The 23,372-nt window shown below is 59.9% G+C and overlaps 1 protein-coding gene across 1 annotated transcript in view; it reads right to left on the reverse strand.

Annotated features, from left to right (window-relative positions):
• Positions 1 to 23,372, reverse strand: part of ADCY3 (adenylate cyclase 3) — a 40,128-nt gene that overhangs the window by 10,223 nt on the left and 6,533 nt on the right. The window contains exons 2-9 of the mRNA XM_040622957.1: positions 9,053 to 9,183; positions 8,383 to 8,494; positions 8,116 to 8,243; positions 6,901 to 7,059; positions 6,043 to 6,220; positions 2,807 to 2,935; positions 1,131 to 1,273; positions 841 to 1,002 (exon numbers count right to left, since the gene is read on the reverse strand). Coding sequence (XP_040478891.1) covers positions 841 to 1,002; positions 1,131 to 1,273; positions 2,807 to 2,935; positions 6,043 to 6,220; positions 6,901 to 7,059; positions 8,116 to 8,243; positions 8,383 to 8,494; positions 9,053 to 9,183 — 1,142 coding nt within the window. The remainder of the gene's footprint in view (positions 1 to 840; positions 1,003 to 1,130; positions 1,274 to 2,806; positions 2,936 to 6,042; positions 6,221 to 6,900; positions 7,060 to 8,115; positions 8,244 to 8,382; positions 8,495 to 9,052; positions 9,184 to 23,372) is intronic.

Below are 23,372 nucleotides of genomic sequence, written 5' to 3' on the forward strand. Positions count from 1 at the left end.
ATCAGTGAGACCAGGGGACGGGCTAGGAGAGGAAAGAAGGGAGAAGGGCAAGGGCTCCATGCCTGCGCCTGGAACGTTCCCATGACGCCACCAACTCATGCCTCCTGCTGCACAGACGAGACAGAGGCCGAGTCAGGCGGCTGCCAGCTGAGTGCAGGGAACGCACGCCCCTCCCCAGCGGCAGCTGCTGCCGGGGCACAGATGCCCAGTAAAAACTTGGGGGTTCTCAGGAGCGAGCACTGTGCCGTGAAGGGGAGGATGGGACAGGGCGGCTCCCCGGCTGCCGAGGGCTGCACAGAGCTTCCCAGGTGAACAGGGCCTCCCGTGCCCATCTTCGCAACTCTGAGAAACTCGGGGTCTCCACATCCTCCCTGTTCGCACCCCCACCGTTTGATTCCGGAGAAACCTCTGCTGCTAAGCCAGTGCCTGGTTCGCAGCCACCGCTCCCCTCCCTCTGGGTCTTCGCTGAACCACCGCCCCGCCGGTGAGGCTGCCCGTGCTGTGACCGCTTGAGGAGGGTCCCCATCTTCTGTCTCGTCCCAGAACTGGTCAAGCCCACACAGCCAGGGTCTCCGTCCTCCTGCACCCCTCTCTGTCCCTCAGCTTTCTCAGTCCTGGTTTTGACGCTAGTGCTATCCTAGAACCCCGGGAAAAACAGGAAGAAGGGGGTCCAGGGCATGGTCCTAGCAGCACCTGGGCCTGCAGTCAGCCACGCCGTCCCCTGGAGGCCAGGAAGAGACCGCGCTTTTGCTCCAGCGGCAGCTCCGGCTGAGGCACCTGCCCCCCTCACGCTCGTCCCCTTTCCCCTGGCCTGGCGGCTCCCGCCATGCCCTCCCTCACCAGGGGTCGATGAGTATCTCGACCAGGGCCGTACAGAGCAGGACGACGCAGGAGCAGCTGAAGGCAGCCCCGCTCTGCTTTTCCTTCTCCACTGAGTAGCGGGTTTCCATGTCGGGGTCCATGAACCGCATGGAAAGGAGGAAGGTGTTTCTCTTCTTCACCCTGCAGTGGACACAAGCCCCAGGGAACAAATGTCACACCTGCCTCGGCCAGTCAGGAAGGGGCCCCACTCAAGACGGTGAACTTCCTGAACCCCCAGGTTAGGCCCTATGAGTGCCCTAGCCACTTACACCTGGGCGGACTCTCGCTCCAGCAGGGCCTCGTTGAGTAGCTGGTTGAGCTCGTGCTCATCCTCGGAGGCGTCCACCACTCGGTCAGCCAGGTCCTGAAGGCGCAGCCTCCGGCGCGGGTTGGGGAACGAGGGGTTGTCGGCCTGCAGGCCGGTGCATGACGTGGGGGCAGGTGGGAGGGGTGCAGGAGGAGTCGGGGAAAGAGGGTGGTCAGGGGAGGGGAACAAAATGGATCAGACTCAGGACTAGGCCCTCGGCTCTAGAAACCACTTTGTGGGAAGTCTTCCCAGTGCCCCCACGTGTTGGGTCTGGACCCAAAGCCACAGTCCTTCCTGATTTTCAGGCCTCGTGGCCCCTAACAGCAACTCGTAAGACAGCAGCTGGGGCAGCATAGTCCTGCCGGCGGGGGGGACACCCAGCCATGCGCATCGGCATCTCTGGGGAGGTGAATGACCCCCCAACCCTGGGGCTTAAGGGAGCTCTTAAAGGAACACACATCCAGTTCATTTCGGGGAGGAAGGTCTGAGGGGGGAAGTTCTGGGGGGAGGAAGGGACAACCTTGTCACTAGTGGGGTGGTGGGGCTGGGGTACCTGCTACCATTTTTATTCCCATAGAAGAGAAGCATCGGCTCCAAAAATATGAATCCAAACTGTGATTACACGGCCATCAGCCCAAATAACAACTGACACTGAACCCATCAGAGCTGTGTGTGCGGGTCCAAGAATGGATCTGGAAGCCAGAACCAAGACAGCCCAGCCTTAAGCTCGGGTGTGCCACTGGCTGACAGTAGGACCCATGTCACTCATGTTCCCCAGCTCCAACTTTGTTCTCCGTAAAATGACGTGGGAGGTCTGTTCTAGCACCAAGAACCTCTGTCCCCGAAGCACGTGCTGGAGAGCACGGCTAATAATTGTGAGAACAGAAAAACCGCAGGCTGCTAGAACCATCTGCTCCCTTGTTGCTGAGTTACATCGGGCTATATCTCCACTTTCTATCAAAGTCACGCTAGGGAGAAGTCGGTGAAAGTCATGGTGATCCAGAAGAACCCAGCTCCCTCTCAGCCCCGTCTCCCCTCTTGTTCCGCAGCACCTGGTCTGGAGGCACGGGGGCAGTGAGAGTGGGGGCGCTGCCAACAAGCTCGCCTTGGCAAGGCAGAGGGTCCCGTCCCAGAGCATCTGCCTTTGTCAGTGACTGTGCTCGGGCAGCTGTTGAGTAAAGGACAGGTCCTGGATGCTCTCCCAGGATGGACCCTGTCCGCGGGGGACAGCACGTTCACTCCTTTGGAAACCCCCCATCTGTGCCCAGGACTTGTGGAGTCTGGACCTCGCCAGAGAGGTGAGCCCACCCTGAAGTCTCCCTTCCAAAACAGTCTCATCGGATCCTACAGAATTTTCCACGGATGTCCTCACTGCCCTCAAAGCCACAGGGTTCTGGGACGGGAGGGCTAGACAAGGCCTCAGAGCTGAGCACCTCTTGGGACTGTACCCACCCCCACCCCGGTAACCACTGAGGAGACAGTGGGAACAGGGTAGGCGGTGACACCCAAGGTGACGCTGCTGAGAAGGAACAGAGCCCGGGCCAGTGGCCGGGTCTCCTACTCCCGCACAGGACGTTCCCCACAGCAACCTTCACCTCCCTGTCCCCTGCCACCGCCCGGCCCTCAGCCTGCACGCACCTGGGTCTCCTGCTCCTCGGGCTCCTCCGATGTGGAGCCGCCGGTGTGGATGCTCCCATTGGGCTCCTTGGTCTCGATGAGGGCGGGCGAGCTGGGCTTGGAGGAAGCCGGGGCTCCGTTCAGCAGGGCCTGCCGCGGAAAGCAGCGGCCGTCACACACCAGACGCGGGCAGCTGCCCACCTGCCCCCACAGACCTGGCTGGTCTATCAGTCCGAATCCCGCCTCTAGAGTTTAGACGCCTGTAGACTAAGAAATGTCACTACCCGACTCCTGCTCTAGAACGTTACTTTTAAAATGCTGCACACTCCTGGTATCTACTTCTACTGTGAGACTTTTTCTAAGCAGAGAAAGACCCTCTCATTCCAACTCCCATTTCTAAAAGAGTTACTCAACACGGTGATCCACAGAGGTCCTTTTCGGCTGTAGAACCTGTCGAATGCCTTCTAGAAGTCTGAATGAATCCCATAAGCCCGTTTCCCCAGTGACGAGTCCTTTTCCCGGACAGAGTAAGTTAAACCCTGCAACACGGCAAACAGTCCACTCATTTCACAAGCGTTTGCTGAGTCCCTACTGTGTGACACACGAAACGTCCTGTGTGAACTCACATTCTAGTGAGGAAAGGCAGACAGCAGGAAAACAGGTCAAATTAGTACAGTACGTAAGAAGGGTAAGTGCTCGGAGAAAGGGAAAGCGGGAAAGGGGCAGGGGATCACTGGGGAGCGAGACGGTAACGGGGAGGTCAGGGGAGGTGTCACTGTGAGGATGACACTTCAGTGATGAACTGAAGGAGTGAATCCTGCAGCTCTAGGGGGGATGGGGGCCCCCCAGGAAGAGAGAGAAGCTGGTGCAAAGGAGCCCCAGGCCATGGGGCAGCGAGTGCAAGCAGAGCGTGGGCCTGGCTGACCATCACCCGAGCAGGGGGTCACCGCTCCAGTCAACAAGGAGCCCCTACAAAGCTGAGAGGGGGCCGATGCGGGTACAGAGCCGGGCAGTGAGGGTGCCCCCAGGGGGGCCAGCAGGAGGTGCGTGGGGATGGGGTAAAACTGCCAACGTGCAGACCCCTTAGCCATTCTACTTCGAGAAATTTACGTTTTTTAGGCAGGGGCATTAAGAAAGTTAAAAGTCAACTTTACAAAAATATTGAAAACCTCAACGGCCATAACACGTCACTGAAAGAAGAGTTGAGAGAACACTGTCCGTGTTTCCACCGGAAACAGGGCTGGCTCATTGCGTGACGGGGCACTCAAGGCGGCAAGGTCACTCTGCCGACCTCCATCGCCTGCGCCGCCCTGGGCAGGCAGCATCCTCCGCACGGACGCGCTCCTACCCACCCAGGGCTCCGGCGCTCACGCCGCCAGCGATGCAACCTCGAGCTCGACTCTCCTCTGGAAGTTGAGGAATGACTCGAGCGCAACAGCCTCACAAAGCCCGCTCTGCCCGGGCTCCCTGCGCCTCAGTTGCCCCATCTGCACCCTCGGAAGCGCGTCAGGCGCGGCGAGCAATGCCTGATCCAAACTACACACCATGCAAGGCTTGTCGGAATAAGCAAAATAAAATACGAGATGAGAACAAACCGGAACGAGTGTGGTCCCAGAGACCTACCTGACTGCTTTGTGACCTCAAAGTGGTCCCTGGTAAAACTCAACTTGTGGGTAATTTTTGAAAAGAATTGCATTTCTCGATTTATTAAAAATTTTATATGCCAGAAATTATAAATTTCCTACCACTCTACAGAAGTAGCTGATTTCTTCAATTATTGTCAGTTACTGTCTTGTAGAACAGCTTAGAAGACACATTTTTAATTTGTTCTCGGGAATATATTAAAGTTCTGCACCTAGCACTCTCAAAAATACGAAGGACTCGTTAATTTTGAGGCAAGGTCAAGTCTTTCATGAGGCTCTACTTTCTACCCTGGCAGTTCCTGATTTTCTGAGACAGCTTCCAACTTTCTTGAGTTCTTTGCAGCATTTAACTGTAGCTCAGCACAAAACACCTTGAACTGTCCTTTGCTCTAACACTGGAGCCTAGGGGGATTTTAAATCACCCGGAGTGAGGTGGGGTCCTACCCGCCTGTGCGTCCCTCCCGGGGCTGAGTTTGTGCGAGCTGCACGCGGGAGGGACCCACGCACATCTGGGATGCGGTGCGGCCGGCACGTCGGGGGCACGGGCCCCGCTCCGCCACCTACTAGATCTGCAACTTGTGCCAAGTTCTGGGCCTCAGCTTCCTCCTCTGCAAAGTGGGTGTGACAGCAGCCCCCTTCCCGCAGGGTCGCCTTGAGGAGTGAGGTAATGGCCGCATGGAAGCCCTCCCTGAACAGTGGTTGTGATTAGAGTTAACCATGAATCTTTCATTTCTGTTTGATTTGCTAGTCATCACACACATTTTCTCGTAGGGAGGGGAGAAGGTGTGTAGTTCCCTTTTAAAACTTCCCCAGGGGTCACGTCTTCAGCCACAGCCCCTGAAGCCTCCCCAGACCAGCTCACACTCTGTTTTGCCGTTACCAGGCAAAGCCTCAGCCATGGGACGGTCTCAGACCGCACGCCATCCCCGAGAGCATCAGAATCCCTAGTCGCTCAACTCGCACGACTGGTGGGTTCCGCAGTACAAGGCTGCGAGGAGTAAGAGTTCCCGGGTTCAGCAGAGGGTGGCAGAGGGCTCCGGTCCTGTGGCGGCCCCTGGTAGCTCCTAACCAGAGAGCCCGTCAGGAGGCGGGTGGGGGGTGGGAGAAGCTGGGGCAGCCGCCCTGGGCATCGGGTCTGATGAGATGCAGGGAAGCGGCACAGAGGCGAGACCAGGGCAGGACGGCAGGACGCCTTCACTGCTTCCGTCCTGTTCTTTCTTCATCTCCCACCCAGCAAACCTTCCCCGCCTCGGTCCCCCTCCTCCGTGACCAAGCCAACCCCACTGCCTGCCCCCTGCATCCTCACCGGCTCTGGGAACTCTCTCCCTGGGTACCCCCCCCCCCGTCTCTCCCACGGCTCCAACTGTAGGGGGGCCTATGCCCCCACCAGCCACCATCCAGGGGCCACTGACATCTCCGGGGGCTTTCCCTCTGGCCACCTCAACGTCAACCTGCCGGAGCCACGCGCACTCCTTCCCCCAGAGCCTGCTTCTCCACCCCCTGCCCCCGTGGTGCCCCCACCGGGGTGCCCCCCACGGCCCTGTCCACTCTTCTACCAGCCCCGCTTCTCGAACCCCCTTCCCGTGGCCTGTCCGGGGCGGGCGGGGGACTCACCGGGCCACCGAGGCCGTGCTGGGCGGCTGTCTTCTTCACCTCTGGCTTGGACGCGATGATGAGGTAGGTCTCGATGCCCTTCTCGTCCAGGTACTCACAGCGGCTGCCCCCGTCGCCCGGCTCCACATCGAACTCGCCCTTCAGGCAGTCCAGGGTGCTCTGGGAGATGTGCACACGCCTGCACGGTAGCGAGAGGCCGGGGCCCAGGGCCCGTCAGCAGGGGGCCGGCAGACCCCGGGGGAGGCCCCCCACCCCTTGGAGCCTCAGCGCTACGTCCATGAGGCAGGAAGGAGACGTTCTCAGGCTGCCCAGAGCCCTGAGGGGGATAAGGAAAGGGGGAAGCCTCCCTCGACTCTGTCATGAGGTCCTACCGCTGTGTGCTTTGCGGGTTCCTAGGGCAACACCTGCTGTCGGGGTAATAAACGCGTTTCTAGGGTGTCACCGCGGAGGGACAGAATCGTGACTGCCCCCGAGGGGCACTCCCTGAGCCGGGTGGGGAATGTGTGGCTCGTCGTCAGCCCGTCCACCCTGCTGGCCGGTTCTGCGGAAAAGCTCAGCCAGTTGGACAGGTGCGCTGTCACCGCAAGCCCCTGCCTCGGAGCCTGCTCCCCTGGCTCAGCGCCCTCCAGGAGCCCCCCCCCCACCGCCCCGTGTGGGCATGCGACCCCACGGTGGACAGAGGGGCGAGACAGCACCCCACCGCAGAGGCCCAGGCAGCCGGGCTCGGGCCCAGGGGGCAGTCCCCCCAAGGAGGAACGCTGCTCTGGGGGGTCTCTCGTCTGAGCCACAGCCCCGAGGGGTGGACGGTGCCCTCCCTCGGCACCCGCACCTCCCCGCCAGGAAGGGACGCTTGCTCACCCGGGGATGCCTCCGGCCTCCATCTTGTTGGCCACAGTGACGTCGGTAGACCACACGTCGTACTGCCAGCGTTTCTGGCCCAGGACGCCCCCCAGCACGGTGCCCGTGTGCACCCCCACGCGCATGTCCACCCCAGTCTTCGTCTTCTCCCGCACGTACCTGCCAGGCACACAGGGAGGAGGCGGGCTCAGGCGTGGCCGCAGCAAGGTGGCCGACCCTCCGTGCCCCGTGGGAGGAGTTCTGCACATGCTTTCTTCCCCTCCAGGCCGAGGGGACCCCCCGGCACCCCACCGCTCTCGGCCTGCGCTTGAGCTGAGTAGCCTGTGGCTAGAGGTCCAGCGGGCCGGCCTGCGCCCGGACTCCGCATCACAGGCTCGTGGGACGGGGGTGCGGGCAGGAAACGGCAGAGTGAGGGCCGCTACCGCCCTGCGTCCACCTGTGCTGGGCACCGTGCCAGGGTCACGTGGTGAGGGAAGTGGAGGCGAGTGATCCTGAACTAGCCCCCCCGCCCCCACCCCAAGCACAGCATCTGCTTCTAGACCAGCATCGGAGGCGCTCTAACCCCGAAGATGGTCACAGTGCAGAACGGCCCTCGGGTGGCAAGGTGACCCCACCTGTCCCCCCATCCTGGTTGAGGGAAGAAGCCTCAGCAAGGAGCCCCCTTTCCTCCTGGGGCCTGATCGAGCCAGAGGCTCCCTGGTAGGGCCTCCAAGGTGTCTTTGGTGTGACAGCGACGGGGAGTGTGAGGAGAGAGGGCAATGTCCTCACAGCTCAGAGCAGTGGAGACTGGAGCCCTGGCCGGAGCCCAGAGCGGAGGGTTCCAGTCCCACACTGCCACATACAGACTTTCTGACCAGAGATGGGCCTGGAGGCTCACAGTGAGAAAACACTGAGAGAAGGAATGGAGACCTGGGGGGCGGGGGGATCCAAACGAATGTGAGGGGTGTGACAGACTTCACCATGACTGTCACTTCTCCAGAAAGCCACAGCGGATGGAGGCTGGGCCCCTGGAGGCCATGGAAGGCTTACAGCCCCTCAGCGATGAGGAAGGGGAGTCATGGCCCCACTTCCCAGAACTGGGGCTGAGCCGCCTGCTGACCAACGACAACACCCACATGACGTGGAGGCCTGGGGTGCGCTGGGCCCTCACGACAGACCACGGAAGGCCTGCCTCTCCTGTGGTCCAGTGTCCCCCACCCAGAGCCCCCCACTCACGAGATGGCCTCCACCATGGCGAGCCCCATGAGGATGGAGCAGACGGCGTGGTCCTCCCGGTAGTCGGGCAGGCCGCAGATGCAGTAGTAACAGTCGCCTAGGATCTTAATCCGCAGCTGGTGGTATTTCTGAAAGGACCGGGTGTGGGGGTGGCTCTGAGTCTCTCCTTGACACGGGGGGAGGAAACCAGGCGAGCCAGGGAGGGCCAGGCCCACGCCCCGACGGCGGCCCCCGACCCCGAAAGCCGAGCGAGGCCCGGGTACTCACGGCTGCCAGCTTGTCGAAGCGGGCAAAGAGCTCGTTGAGCAGCTTCACGAGCTCCTGGGCACTGCAGGCAGAAGACAGCTGGGTGAAGCCCACGATGTCCGCAAAGAGGATGCTGCGAGAGGAGGGAGGGCCGCGGCTGTGAGGCTCCAGGCAGCGTGCCTGGCTCCCTGGCCAGCTCCTGCTCCCGACCACGGGCAGCCAGGATCCCGGCGGGGTGGGTCTTTACTCAGGCCCCAAAGCAGTGAGACCCAGGCACTTCCAGGGTGAATTCGGGGCTCTGAGGTTTAGCTTATCTTTGTGGGCCCCTCCTCTACGGGGCCTCCTTCCCCCATGCTGTCTGCTCCTGGCCCCAGGATGAACCCACCCCTCCTGAAAGGAGCATGGCTGTTAGCCCCAGTGCTGGCCCTGAATGGCTGGGTGGCCTCCTGGATGTCACCTCCCCGCCCTGGGTGATGTCTGTATGATGATGGGGCCAGACCACACAGCCCAGATGTCTCAGCCCCCACATCGGTCTGCGACACCGCTCCTGCAGGGGCTGAGGCTCACACAGCGGGGATGGCCCGGCTTCTAGTCCTGGGGGAAGACTCTGGAACGCCACAGAGCACAGCCGACCCCACAAAGCCCGGCCCCCGTCCTGCGCTCGGAGCCTGGGGGCTGCGGGCCAGCGCACCTGACGTTCTCGTGCCGGTACATGTACATGGTGTTGAACTGCTGCTGGTCCTTCTGGCTCTCGTCCTTCTTCATGTCCTTCAGCATCTCGTCAGCCACGTGCTTGGGCAGGATGGAGAGCATAAGGTTCTCCTGGGAGGAGGAGGACAGGGTTAGTGGGGAGGCAGGGTCCGGCCTGTACCTTTCTAGGGGCAGGTTCAGATACCTCCGGCGACAGACGTCAGCCAGAGCTAGCTGACCTTCTGCCCGGGCCTTCCAGCACGGACCCCACGTCGGGAAGCAGCCAGAGGCCCACAGCAGCAGCTTCCTGTGACGGAGCATCTTCAGGGCCCTGACGAGAGTCAGACACCCATGAAGAAACCCACGCTTGGGTCTGCACCTCCAGAGCACCTCCCGGCCACAGGGAAGGTGACAGTGCCTACAGGGGTCTCTTCTCTTCTAGCTCCTGTACTGGGAGCCCCCAGCCCCACCCTGCACAGATCATTCAAGAATCCTGACTCAGCACGAGTGAAGACCTACTACGTGCCAGGCAGCACACTGGGTACATCCTGGTTCACCGTGACTGAAGACCTACTACATGCCAGGTAGCATGCTGGGTACCAATGCTACCAAAGGAGTGAGTCTCTGCCCTCGGAGGGGTGAGGGTCTCCTGGGGGGACAGGTAAGCATGCCCACTGCAGTGCAGTTTAGCAAGTGCCAAGTCAAGTGAGGGACAGCAGGGGAGTAAGAAAGAAGGGTGCCAGAATCAGCCAAGTGTGTTGGGGGCAATCAGGAGGACTTCCTGGAAGTGAGGCTTGAAGACTGAGATGCTAAGAACATCTTGTCCAAGGGAGCTGCATAGACAAGGCACAGAGACCTCAGGACCCCAGGTTCGGGGACCTGCAGGTCTTTCAGCGGAGGCAGAAACGGGAAACTGCAGCTCCAGAGGTAGGTCGGCGGGCGGGGGGTCAGCGCACTGCCACCTGCCGGCCGAATCCCGCTGCTGCCTGTTTGCACAAATGAAGTCCTGCTGGTGCCCAGCCATGCTCACTTGTTTACGTGTCATCTATGGCTGTCTTCTCCCCACAACAGCAGCGCTGAGTTGTTGTGACAGAGAACATATGGCCTGCAAAACTGAAAGGGCTCTTCTGGCCCTTTCCAGAAAACGTCTGCTGACCCCCGTTTTGCACCATGAAGGGCCTCGTGCGCCAGGCAGAGAAGGACCAGAGCAGAGGGGGTGACACGGCAGGGCGGGGCAGGGTGACCAGTTAGCCGTCATCCGAGCAGAGTGGGGCTTGGGGGCTGCTTGCACCATGCAGGCAGGACAGGCCCGAGGCTTGGGCCTCTGGATATGAAGTAAGGAACAGAGACGCAGAGAGACATGAGGGGACAGACAGGGCTGGTTTGGGATGTGCGGCAGGCAGACGCTGAGCCGGCTTGGGGGCTGGGCCTGCAGCGCGGGTCCAGCTGAGCAGCGGGGAGACGGGGCAGGCGACACCCCCGGGAGCAGGTGAAGCCAGACAGAGAAGCCTAGGCAGGGCGCCGCGTCAGCAAGGGCGCACTGCCCTGTGCCCCGAGCTGGGAGGCAGGTGAGGACGGGTCTGGTGAAGGCCGGTGGGGAGAAGCTCGAGGTTGCAGCTGAGGTTTGCGGGGCTAAGAGAAGTGTGGCCACGGTGAGGCTAAGCCGAGGCCTGCGGGGCGATGCAGCAAGAGCTGAGGTCAGCTCAGGAGAAGTGCGGGTGGGAGGCGGGTAACAGGAGGGGACGGAGAGGCGCAGCTGGGTCTGGCCCCTGTGGTGGGGTGCTTCTGAGGGACCACAGAGGTCGGCTGACGGACAGAGCGGACACGGAGAGAGGGACACAGGAGGTCCAGGAGTACTGCGTCTAGCCTGCCTGGGAGCCACCTGGGTGCAGGGGTGGCCGGAAAACCAGGGCTGCTGCCTGGTCCTCAGTGCCTGGGATTACCGCACACAGAGAAACAGTCTGTGGGACGCCAGCCGGGGGGGTACAGGAGTAGGGGACCTCACCTCCCACGAAGGGCCTGGGAGGGTGAGGGGCCCCCACTGGCTCTTACTCTCTGCTATGTTCAGTGTTAAGGCCAGAGGACTCAGCTCTGGGTTTTAAACACACCTTCTCTGGGGCAGGAGAACCAAGGTGTGGAGGTTCCGCTCCTCTGCTCTGGGCGAGGCCCCCAAGGGTCCGGGCCCGTGCTCCCCCCATCAGGCAGAGGGCTGGGGCCTCACCCGCTCTGGGAGAAGACAGCTCTGCTGTAGGGGCAGCCCCTTCCCTTCTGCTCCCACGACCGTCTGCAGGCCAGAGCCACCCCCCACCCCGGCTCGCCCACCGCACCACAGGACGGCCCCTCTCACCTGGCGCTCCTTCTTGTGGCGAGTCACACTGCCATGACCAGGCAGGTGTCCCTCAGCCCGGCGTGCCTGGCACTGGCTCTAGCCCGAAGCACCAAGGCGGTTACCGTTATTCTCCCATTTGCACAGCTGTGTGGCTCTCACTGCCAACAACCCCGCGAGGGGCACCATCGCAGAGGAATGAGAGGCCAAGACCACCCCGGTGTGCCGTGGCCCCCCGAGCCCAGGAGGTAGCACGGGGCACAGCCCGTCGGGTGCTCTGGGACCCTGGTGCTCAGCACACCCGTGCCCCCCGCCAGCGTGTGGTGAGGGGCCTTCTGACACCGAACTAAGCCCGTGCAGGAGCAAGTGCTGGGCCTGGGAAGCACAGGAGCCACTAGGAGGGTTTTCCAGATGAGCCCGAGCCCTGGGGTCCTGCCGGCTCTCAGGGCGGCCTAGGGGGAGAGCTGCTGGAGTCCGGCCGGGAGAAGGCCGCCAGTGCAGGGGCAGGAAGGCAGGCAGGCAGGGACAGGAGGGTGCGGCCGTAAAGAGCCTGGGCTCTGGGCCCCACGGCCTAGCTCAGACCCCTGCCCCGCCGCCGACTCACTGTGTGACACCAGGCAGCTGCTAACTGCCCCGTGCCTTGGTTTCCTCGTTGGTAAAGCAGGAGGACGAAGTGACTCCTCACTGTAGGGCGCTAAGAACAGTGCCTGCATACAGCAGGTGCTCAATATTGCTGCAGCTGGTCTGTCACCTGAGAAGGGTTTCTGAGGGTTTGGGGACAGCACGTGCCTCAGGAAGACAAGGCCTAAACTTCCTTTGGGCTTCGAAGCTGGCCACAGGTTTATTATAGGTTAAGAACCCCAGTGGGGTGTCCAGGGTGAGGAGAAAGTCCTTGGGGTCACTCGGCCAGGCCCAGGAACTCTGTCTGGTCCGGGCACAATGATGAAGGGGAGACAGATGGGTCCCGCCTTCCTTCCATGCATGTCTCAGCCTTGCTATCCCTCTGTCCCTCCATCCCCTCCCTGACCCCGTCACACGTGCATGCAGGTGCTTGCTAAGGGGAGGAGGAGGTAAATGTGTGAGGACTGGGCAGAGGCCGCCAGCCTGAGGAAGAGGGCACTCGGGTGTGTGCGCAGGGAGGGGATGAGTGACACCGAGGATTAGGAAAGTCGCAGTGCTGTGCTGGGCTCCCAGCCAACCGGCCTATGCAGCCCCAGTGGCCAGCACCCACATGGTCAGGCCTTTCCTGCGTGCTCAGACCCCACCTCAGAGCCCTGCCCTTCCAGAAGAGCCTCTCTGGGTTCCATGGGAACCAATCCAGTCCTGTGAGGTGCCCCGTGCCCCGGACCACAGCTCCAATTTCCCTGAAAACACAGCCAGGCCTCTTCAGGGGTACAGGGCCACCCACAGCAGCTGAGGGATGTGGCTTGGTCTCCCCAGCAGAGAAGCAGAGCCCACTCTTCCTAAAATAGCGACTACTATATGTTTCGGGAGTCATACGAATGTTCCAAGCCTCTGACCCATTAATGGCTCTTCTGGGAATTTTTCCAACAGAAATAATCCAAGAGAAGTAAAAAAAAAAAAATACAAACCAGAAGAACTTCAATGCAACATCACTCACGCTGTGGAAAAGACGAGAAGGCCCAAATGCCCAGCAAGTGGCTCATCCAATTGGGACACATCCTTCGGACGAACCTCAGAAACGACCATAATGACAAGTGCCATGATGAGAACACGACCAAAGAGAAAAGGACCCAACACCGCATCCTGAGAACGGGACGGCAGACCCACGCGTGCCCTGGAATCACGGCAGAAGAGTACGTGCGAGAGAGAACAGGGTAACCTGACCTGGCGAATGGGGTCCAGAGAAAACGGGAAAACTGCTATATGGTTATGCTGCTGCTTTTTAAACGTACTTTTTAAACTGGAAATAAACACAAAACTTCCTGTTGCCGCCAGCTGTGACCCTGACCCCAGCTTGGCTGTAATGACCAGATTTCTTAGAAAGGGAAGGGCCCTCCGTGCAAGTCCACTGGGCTCTCTCTGGACTCCCACGTCCACCTGGATGGAAGCTGAGAAAGGAGACGGAGGGCCAGGTTCGAAGCCAGGAGGGGACCCCCGCCCCACAGCACAAGGGGGAGGTGGCAGGGGTCCTCTCAGGGAGCCAAGGGACAGAACTATCGCCCTGAGCTGGTTTCTTCCTGTAGTTCTCAAATATCGCCTCTCACCAGGCAAACGAACACTACTGACCAATTTCAACACTGTCCCTCTTCTTCCTCATCCGCCCTCTGTTCTCCTGTATGGGTAATACGCCTCCATCCTGCAGGTAACCAGCCAAGGCGCGGAGGGGGTAAGCGGCTGATCCCAGGTTCCCCAGAGTCAGCGACGGATCCAGAACTAGAACCCAGGGCTCCTGGACCGAAAGAACGGGTGGGATTTTTTCACCAAAGGATGTGCTTTTCACACACGGATTCTCTCATCCACATTGGACGCTGTTCTGCAAATGTGAAGGAACACGAAGTGCCCAAATCCTCCCTGGTAAGGACCTGACGATGCTGCTCTAGAAGCCCCCGTGAGGACCCTCGCAGTGGGCCCACCCACTGGGACCCTTTCGGTGCCGCCCCAGGGCTTACGGAGTTGAGTGGGGACATCCGGCTGCTCCTGACGTGGGTCCTCCCTGCAGAAGCGGACGCAGCCGAGACCTCTGTGGGTGCCTGGGCACGTGGCCCAGCAGCAGACCAGACCACCTTTGGACCTCAGGGAGGCCAGGCCAGGGCTAGTGGCAGCTGCGGGCATTCCTTCTGATGGGTGCTACTGAGGGAGACCCCTGGCTCTCCAGCTCAGACCCTGGGCAGGCCACGGTGACCTCCCTCAGCCTCCGTACCCCCTCCTCACAGGCTGAGGGGAGGAGAAAGGGGCCAATGCTGTGAGGCCTGGTCTCCCTGACGGGCAGTGGACCCTGAATGTAACCAACAGGGCCAAACGTGAGGGCTCGGCGATGCTGAGTCACCCCAAAGCGGTGACAGAGGCCAGCTGTGGTGGCCCCAGCAGGCCTCCCCCACGGCACACGGGCAGCGTGAGGCCGCCCAACCGCCCGCAAGGGGCCCAGGATGGTTACTACGGGAATCGTGGCATCATTCGACACTGCAACTTGGGGGAGCAGAAATCGGTGGTGAGTCCCTCCCCGGACATCTGGGGTCAGGGAGGTCCCTGGTTCCACTGAGCCCAGCCCTCGGGACCTCGGGCCCCACAGTCCAGTCTGGCCCTGGGAGCGGCAGCCTCAGCCTCAGCCGAGGCTGGTTCCTCATGAGGCCCAGATGCCCTCAGGGGACTCGTGACCACGTTAAGGTTTGGAAGCGCCCCTTTAGGAGCATTCGAGGAGGACTGCCCCAAGGAAACAGTTCCCCTAGCCCCTCATCCGGAGAGACCACAGGGCCAGGAGCCTGAGGCCAGGCATCAGAGGCGGGCCGAGGGGCTGGGAACCCACCCCGTGGAGCGCGGGCTCCGCAGCCACACGGAGCAACCTTCCAGCCTGAGGCTGTGTGGAAAAGGGATGGCGCCTGCTCCGGAGGTTGCCACGAGAGGAAGCCAGTGAGGGAAGGCTTTGGAACAGACTGCTGCTTCTGGACCGGAAAAATGTCCTAGGAGTCCAAGCAGTTCAAACAGAGAATGTGCTGCCCTGAGAGCTAGTGAGCTCCGCCCCGGATGCTGCGTGAGGAGGCTACAGGAGGGGGTCAACCACAGGATGGGAGCCTGGCTCAGGGCACGGGGACCGGCCAGACTCGCCAAGCCGAGGCCCGGGGCCCTGCCATACGGGTCCACGCAGAGAGATGGAGAAGGTGGGGAAGCTGCCTCACGTGGTCTCTCCCCAGTCCTGCAGGGCTTTGATGGCTAGCCTAAAAATACACGCACACCAAGTCAAGGCCTCGACCCTCTCTGGGAAAAGAACCAAATGAGGCAAAAGAAAGAACAAGCCCTGAAAATTTCTAGCAGGCTTTCTGGATAGACCAAAAAAGCAATGCAGATCTGGGGGAGAAGAACCAGAGGCCCGCCCTGGGTGCTGTGCAGAGGTGGGGTGGGGGCGGGGACCGGCTGGGGTGCAGGTGTGTCTGGGGCACTGTGCAGAGGTGGGGCGGGGTTGGGGAACCGGCTGGGGTGCAGCGTGTGTCCTGGGCCCGGGTAGGGATCTGTAAACAGGTATTCCCCGCACTGCTCAGGCGGGCCATGAGCCCCTGACCAGGGCAGGCTGTCCGCGGGGCCTCCACCAGGCTCTGGGAAGGAATCAGTCAAGCCCCCTTCTCAGCAGTGACTCAGGCCAGGCCTCGCCTTTGTGCGGGCTGGGGACCGAGACAGAAGCAGGAGGCCCGCGCTACTCCAGGGGCCCTGACGAGGCTTTCAGGAGTTAATTACAGCACAGCGGCCAGCAGGGATTTGGAGACAGGAGCTTGGCTGATGAGAAGCTAGGTTTCTACAACATCCTTGTAAAGGGGCGGAGGGAGGGAGGGAGGGACGGAGACCTAACATGGAGAGAGCAATCAGCAGTGCCCAGGTAGCTGGGTGCTGTGTGTGGCGTCCGCACGAAGCAAGCACATAGTGTTTGCATGCCGTGTCCTTGTGCATGCCCGCGTGTGTCCTCTGTACGTACCGTACGTACTCACACACACACACAGTCACTACAACCCATCACAGGCTGTGAGCAGATGCACAGCTGTCCACAAACACATCTGATTTCTCCAGATTCTTGGAGCTTCCAGGCCACTTAAAAGCCAAAAAAAGGTCAATGGACCCCAACAGATGCCCATCCTGGCCTGACCAGCTGAGCAGAAGAGGAAGCAGAAGGAAGGAAACGAGGAGCAGGAGAACCTGCCCCACTGGCCCCGGGAGGTCAGGGCCCACACAGCTCCCCTCTCCCTGACGAGAGGGCGAAGGGCCACGACACGTGAAATCGGGACGCTCCCGTGCTGCCATGTGCCTGGGCCGGGCAGCTACCGTTTAGACGAGAGACCCGCACGAGCTGCCCCATCTGAAGACATGGTCACCACCTCACTCAAAGAACAGTCACCCGGCATCTCTGCAAGTCCCCAAGCTAAATGCGGGGAAGGTCAAGGGTAAACAGTCCTCCCAAGAGCTCCGACGGCCAGGGCGCTCAGGTCCCCTGGGAGTGACTGGTATCACGGGGCAGAAGCGCTTTGCTGTCTTCAGCTAAGGGCTGTGGACATTCACAGGGAGCTCAAAGACCGGCATCTCTTTAAACCACACCTTCCAATGTGAAAACAGGCTCCGAGCCAGCATCCCCAGAGTCTCTTAAGTTTTCTACTCGCGAAGGAAGCAGGGCATGGGGGGAGGGGAGCCAGGCTAACAAGTCACCACCAGGTCGTATCTCTGCGACAGTGCAGAAATCACACAGACCCAGGGGCAGCCCAGAACTCGGACCCTGCTAGTGGGGGAGAGGGGACACTTGCCTGGACTCCTGTGTGGTCTCCAGAGACAGGGGCCACCGTGCAGGCCAAGGGGACTGCCATCTCAGCAGACCGCCCTTCGGGCCCAAAGACGGCCACGTGTGCGGTGTCTGCAGCCGTCACCTAGTGCGGTCGGCACAGAGCAGGTGCTCCTTGGAGGTCTGGCGAGATAACGAGCTGTCAACTAGGAGCTGCGGCCCAAGGGGCAAACCATCACTCTCTAGAAGAGCACTGTTAGAACTTTCTGCAGTCAAGCAAATGCTCTGTTCTGTGCTGTCCTGCGTGGTAGCCACGAGCCACCTGTGGCTACTGGGCACCGGAGACGTGGCTGGCACCACAGAGGCACTGATTTTTAATTTCTAAATTTTAATTAATTTAAGTGTCCGGCGCCACACAGGACTAGCGGCGGCCGTATCGGATGGCGCAGCTCTAGAACACCGTAGCGAGCGAGGGCAGCTCTCGGGCCCCCCAGGGTGACAGAGCCGCTGCCTGGAGAAGGACGCCAAGGCCACATCTGTGATCAGCGGGAGCAAAACCACGGGCTTCAGTCCTTGCTCAGCCCACCCCAGGTGTGAAGGTTCTAGTAGGTTTGACAGACCAGCTCTCCACCTGTGAGGTTTGGTTTCCCTCCCTTTGCCTCCTCCCAGTGGAGCAGTAAATCTCACCAGTGCTTTTCCCAAATGCAGCTCCCACCTTCCTTTCCTCTCCAGGCCTCTGCTCGGCCCCACGCCAGTTCTGGCTGGGCCCCCGACCCCAGTCCCTCCCACTCGAGGGATGAGCGACGGGAGCTCCGGGGAGGACCCTGTCCACCCCGTGTCCCTCTCCACCTCCCCGCTCAGCCCTTGCTAACCCACCTCTGCCCTTCCATGTGGATCAGGACTCCGTTCTCCCCAGCGTGCACCAGTCAGCACCCCCCTCTTCTTGAAAAGCCACCCAAGAATTGACATCCCTCATGTTATAAATCCAGCTCGGAACACATTTCTCCGAGCCCCCTGTGACCCGGGCTCTGTGCCACAGGCTCTACCTTGAGCTCGCAGACTGCCTTCTTGCTGCAGGTGGAAGGGAGCCAGAGAACGGCAGGGTCCCAGGCGTGCCCCGGCCAGATCCTCTGGTTCTCCGGTCCGGGCGCTTCTGCCAATCTGGGCGCGTCGCGTCACCTTCCCAAGCACGCAGGCCAGGACCCAGAGAGAGGAGCTGGCTGACATGCCGAGGCGGTCACTGCAGAAACTGACATTTGTACAGGGAGCTTCTCCCTTTGGGCCCCTTCTGACAGGCTTCCGGAAGGCCCTGAGAGCCCCTGGTGCAGGTGGGACTCACGCACCCGGTAGCAAAATCACCTGCTACTGTCTCTGAGGAGAAGGGGTAAGTGTTCCCCAGGAGCCGTCTGGTTACCAACTTTCGCTGGACTCCCCAGCTTGAGGCCCTGGCCTACAGGGCCCACCATCCTCACCCCGGGAGGGGCCCTCAGGAGCGTGCAAACGCAGGCCTGCCCTGCCAGACACGCAGGTAGTGCACAGGAGGAGATGTGTCCCATCAGCTCTCCTCCTGGATGTCCGTGAGACAGACTCTCCACTCCCGTGCCTCTCACCAGCGCTCCCTTCCAACTTCCTCCTGCCCAAATCCTGACAGCCATCACGACTCCCCGCTCTCCCACCTCCCGTGCCACTCAGCAGCGACTCCTGTCGGCTCTGCCTTCAAAAAACACCCAGAATCACTCTCATCATCTCCATCCTGGTCTGAACCACTATCCTCTGACCCGAAAATTGCTGCGTCACTTCAAATCGGTCTCCCCGCTTCCACTGCTGTCTCTTCTCCACCAGCAGCCAGACTGATCCTTTTAAAACCTACAACCCTCCAATGCCCCCCATCTCCCTCAGGGGAAAAGTCTGGTCCTTACAAGGCCCCTCCACCTCCCTGCCTCACCTCCCACCCCTCTTCCCCTCACTTCTCCTCCACCTGCACCCACTGCCATGATGATGTCATGTGAACATACCTCAGGGCCTTGGCACTTACTGCACCCTCTCCCTAAACACCGCATGGCTCACACCCTGTCTTCCTGCGTCTGCTCAAATCTCACTTTATCCGAAAGCCCTCTCTGGCCACATGATATTAAAAGGCAACCTCCCTCCACTCTAGGCAATTCGTACGCTCCATCCCCTGCTTTGCCCGCCACCTCCCTACCTGCTAATAGCATATGCTGGCTTGTGTAATCTGTGTCCCCCACCGGAATCTGTTCTGCATCCCTCGTGCTGAGAATGATGCCCACGATTTTTGTGGGATAAGTGCTCTTAGACCTTTTAACAGTCTTATTCCATTCCCACTTCACAAAGAAATGGGCTCCGAGGGCATAAGGAACTGGCTCAAGGTCATGTGGCAGGTAAGAGGCTGGTGAGGATGTGAATGCAAGTCTGACTCTTGAACCCCGTGTTGTCATATCTTTCCGTTTTCCAAGACAGTCAGAGATACAAGTTTTTATAGAGAATGCCCCAATTTTTCAGTATTAGAAATGTTTCAAACTCCAGGCAGGTCAAACGAAGCAGATCCCCACAGCCCAGACTCGGTCCAGAGTCCACACCTGAGCTCCTAGGACACAGAGCGGAACAGGAGCCCCTGCCCAGGGGGAGGACACGCCAGCTCTTTGCTGGGTTTGCGGTGAGGCTTCAAGGAGATAATCCAGTAAAAACGCAGCCCAGGGCCCGACACAAAGTAACTGTCCGATGAGCTACCCCTGACGGAACAAAACACCAGTCCTCTGGCCAGAGAGAGGGCGGGACAACCACCCCGGCCACACTGGTCATGGACAGCGGACGCTAAAACCAGAGATACGCGGGCTGCGGGGGGATGTGGCTCTGACTCCCCTCCCCGCCGCCGCCCAGGGCCCAGCAGGGCCACCGCTCGGAAGCCACACATCCCAGACACAGTCCTGTCACCGCCACCAGTGCCTGGGGCCACCTGACATGGCAGACGCCCTCCCAATGCCAGGAGCCCTCCAAGGCTTTGGAACAACCTGTCCTCTGTGGGCTCATCGCTCGCGTTATCTCAGATGTGGATTTGTTCCGCTAAATCCTGAAACGTCAGAATGAAGAACATTTTGTGAAATCCAAGAGGTGGGGGCTGGAACCCACAGAAGCATGAATTCCTGCTTCACACCACGGGGAATTCGCCTTCTGGCTTTTCTCAAACCAAGACACACTCGGGGCTAAAATGAAACTTAAAAATATCAGATACATTCGCGATTGGGTCTGTGAAGAAGTGCAGAGAGCAAGTACATTTCGAGGCTGATGTCGGGGTGCGGGGTCCTCTGCTGCTGTCCCACGAGGGGTCTGTCCCACCCACACCAGGGGCTGACGGCACACCAGCCTGGCCCCAGGCCACCGCGAGGAGCTGTTGCGGTGCAAGGGGCCACGTTCCTCCTGCCCCACACCTGCCTCCTCTCCCCAGGAGCTCCCCGGGAGGCAGGTCCCCAGCCCCAATCTCGCTGTTGCCATGACAAGAAAAGGCACTTTAAGGATGGACACCAGAAGCCCGGCCCCAGGGCAAGAGGTAGCTGGACTCTCTCCATGTGTCCTTCTCGCTCTGTGTCTGTGTGTCTCTCTCTCCTGCCCCGACTTCCCTCTCCCCCACCAACCTCTCGTGAGAACAGGGCGCAGGGGTGAGACTACTCTCCACCTGACCCTCAGAGCCAGGGCGTGGACAGAGGTCAGCGAGGAGGGCCATTCAGAAAGGCAAGAAACAGCTGAGCTTATGAAATGACAGCACTCCAGAGTCCCCAGCTCTGGGGCTCCCAGGACAGAAGTCCGTGACTCTCATGGTAAATGGGTGGTTCTTCCCTCCAAGACCTCAAGGGCAGAAGGTCACCCACCCGGGGAAAGACTCCAGCATGAAGAAGAAATGCCATCCCCTGGTCACGGTGACCCTGGGTGTTGGGTTTAAGCAGAAGGAAAGGCAGAGAGAAGGGGCTGCTCTGTCCTGCACATCCCCCCAGGGGCTACACGGAAAACCACCCAGCGTCCCCCTGCACCACGCTCCCCAGGGTGACCCAGACGAAGATGACCTGGCCCACTGGCCCTCACTGAGGCCGGTGGATGCTTCTCTGACCTGGAATCAACCCTGCACAGTCAGCCCTGGGCTCTCCCTCCTCACCTCTGACAGGTGGGGCCCGGGGGCAGCCCTCCCTTTTCTGACTACGGACAGGCCACCCGTCTAATTGAACGTGGTCTAAAGGAAGTGCCGGCCGCTGCCGCATCCTGTCGTCCCTCCATCCTCCCCGGCACCCTCCTTCACTCATGCCCCACTCCCTGGGAAGTTCATTCTGAGTGCGAGATCCAGAGGAGCTCCGAATTCTTGTGACAGGTACGTGCCGGCAGATTTCCTGTCGGCCTGCTGTTACCAGGCTGCAGGTGGGGCACTTAGCAACCCTCGAGGTCCCCACCTACACCCTGGATTATGGCCACATGGGAATACAGAAAAACAACTCCAGTTCGCCAGTCCTCTGGGCTCCCTGCTCTACCCGAACAGGCCCCTGGAGCTGGGGAGAGGCCCCAAGTCCACCTGATGGCCCCGTGTCACAGGCAGATGCCACGGACGGCCTATAGAGCAAGGCGCTCAGCAGAGCCGAAGTGCCCCGTGCCTGCCGGGGCCACGGTCCCGGAGCCTCAGCTCCCCAATGACCTCAGAGCAGTCAGGCCTGCAGACTGGAATCAGGGGGGCTGTGGCAGCCGGGCAACCAGAATCTGAGACCTCTACCCCACTTCCTTTCACTACGCAGACGTGCCCACCTTGGTGACAAAGTGGAAGGGGAAGCCTGCGCGCCAAGGCCCAGGGCTGCTTTGCACCTTCCCGGGGACGAGGGCAGGTGGCCCACCTGTCAGGATCACCTGCCGTTATCAGCAGGAGGTGGGTCATCTTCAGGAAGGAGACTACAACCTCCCAGGTGACAGGGGCAAGGAAAACAGAACCAGAGGATCTGGGATGGGATCCCCTCAGCCTGTCTGGGGAAGGGGAGGAGGCTCAGAGAGGACACCGTCCGCTGGAGGCCGCCCAGCCGCCAGGGCAGGCCCTCCCCTCGGCGCACATGTCACTTCCTCCCCAGGCAGCTGAGAAAACAAGATAAATACGAGCCGACAAAATACAAAGTGAGACACGAACCTTGTTGTAACTAAATTCTGAAATGAAGCCTCCTCTACAAAGGATATACTGAGCATTTTTTTAATTGGGAATTTTTTACAAAGCCATTAAACACTGTGAGTGGCCACGGCGGCACTGACCTCAAACAGCCCCTCACATGGGAGCCACATCCAAACCTTCTAGGACTTTCTGCAGCCCTTTCTAGCATTTTCACATCTATGATCTCATTTTTATTCTCACCAGAGGTCCTCACAGGAGGACAGTGAAATGGGATTGCTGACCTCTCTCCTCCTGTCTGTACTCAGCCGACCTTCCCCAGGACGTCAAGTCAGCCCTGCTGCCCAGGGAGGGGGGGAGCTGGGTCTCATCCTGTGGCCCCTCCTCCAGCCAGTGTCCCCAGGGCGGGCGCCAGGGCGACAGCAGGTAATAGCACAAAAGGGCTTCACAGTGTTTAGACTCATCTCAGTGTTCTTACTTCAAGTGATTTCCAAACAGCGCCATGCCAATGGCATTACCTTTAATCTCACTTTTGCAGAAAACTGAAGACCAGACAGGCAGAGTGCCAACAGTGAGAAGGTGGGAAAGCCGGGTCTCGCTGTCCCCCAGAAAATGCTGGAGGACGTGATGGACGCAAATCCCAGGTCCCAGCTCACCAGCGGGGCTGGCCTCTGGTGCAGGCTTCAGACCCTGGTGTTGGTCCCAGGGACAGGCGCGCACAGGACAGTGGGGGTGTGCAAGGACCTCAGGCCTCGGGCGAGGAAAGGAACCTTAACCTCGGGACAGCCCGGAGCTCACAGTGGCCTTACTGTACAGTTTTCAAGATCAGGCTTGGGTGTGGGGTTTTCTTCTGGCGTGACGAACACGTTTTGGAACCAGAGGTGGTACCACATAATGTCGGGAAGGTACTCAACGGCACCCTTTCATACACGACATTGTAAGAATTTCGCCTCCACCAAAGGAAAAAGAAAAAAAAATAAAAAGCAAACATGGAAAATTCTAAAACCTTTTCTAGCTGACAACATAATTTATCATGTTGTAGCTTTTAAAGTCATTTTTAAAAGAAACACCCAAACGATGGGAAGTTTGGGTGGTCTTTTCTATACTCCTATCCAGATTTTCATCCAACACCAACAGTCCGATGGGAGCCAGCCCAGGCGCCTCCTGGGAGCGGGCACCATGCGAAACAGACTCCACGTGCGGCGTCCACAGTAACCCCGTGACGCAGCCTCCACGCTCGAGGATCTGGTTCCGAGCTGCTATTCTTAACAGCCATCTACAAGAATAAGGTGTCACTTCTGTAATCAGGACAACGTGGTGAGGACACTCAAAACAGAGGAGGAAAAAAAGGCTTGCAGGAATCATCCTCCATCCGTGTTTCTTTATACTTGTCTGCGTTTACCAAAGACTGT

Source organism: Ursus maritimus, unplaced genomic scaffold (assembly GCF_017311325.1).
Source record: "Ursus maritimus isolate PB19 unplaced genomic scaffold, ASM1731132v1 scaffold_6, whole genome shotgun sequence".
NCBI classification, from domain to species: domain Eukaryota; kingdom Metazoa; phylum Chordata; class Mammalia; order Carnivora; family Ursidae; genus Ursus; species Ursus maritimus.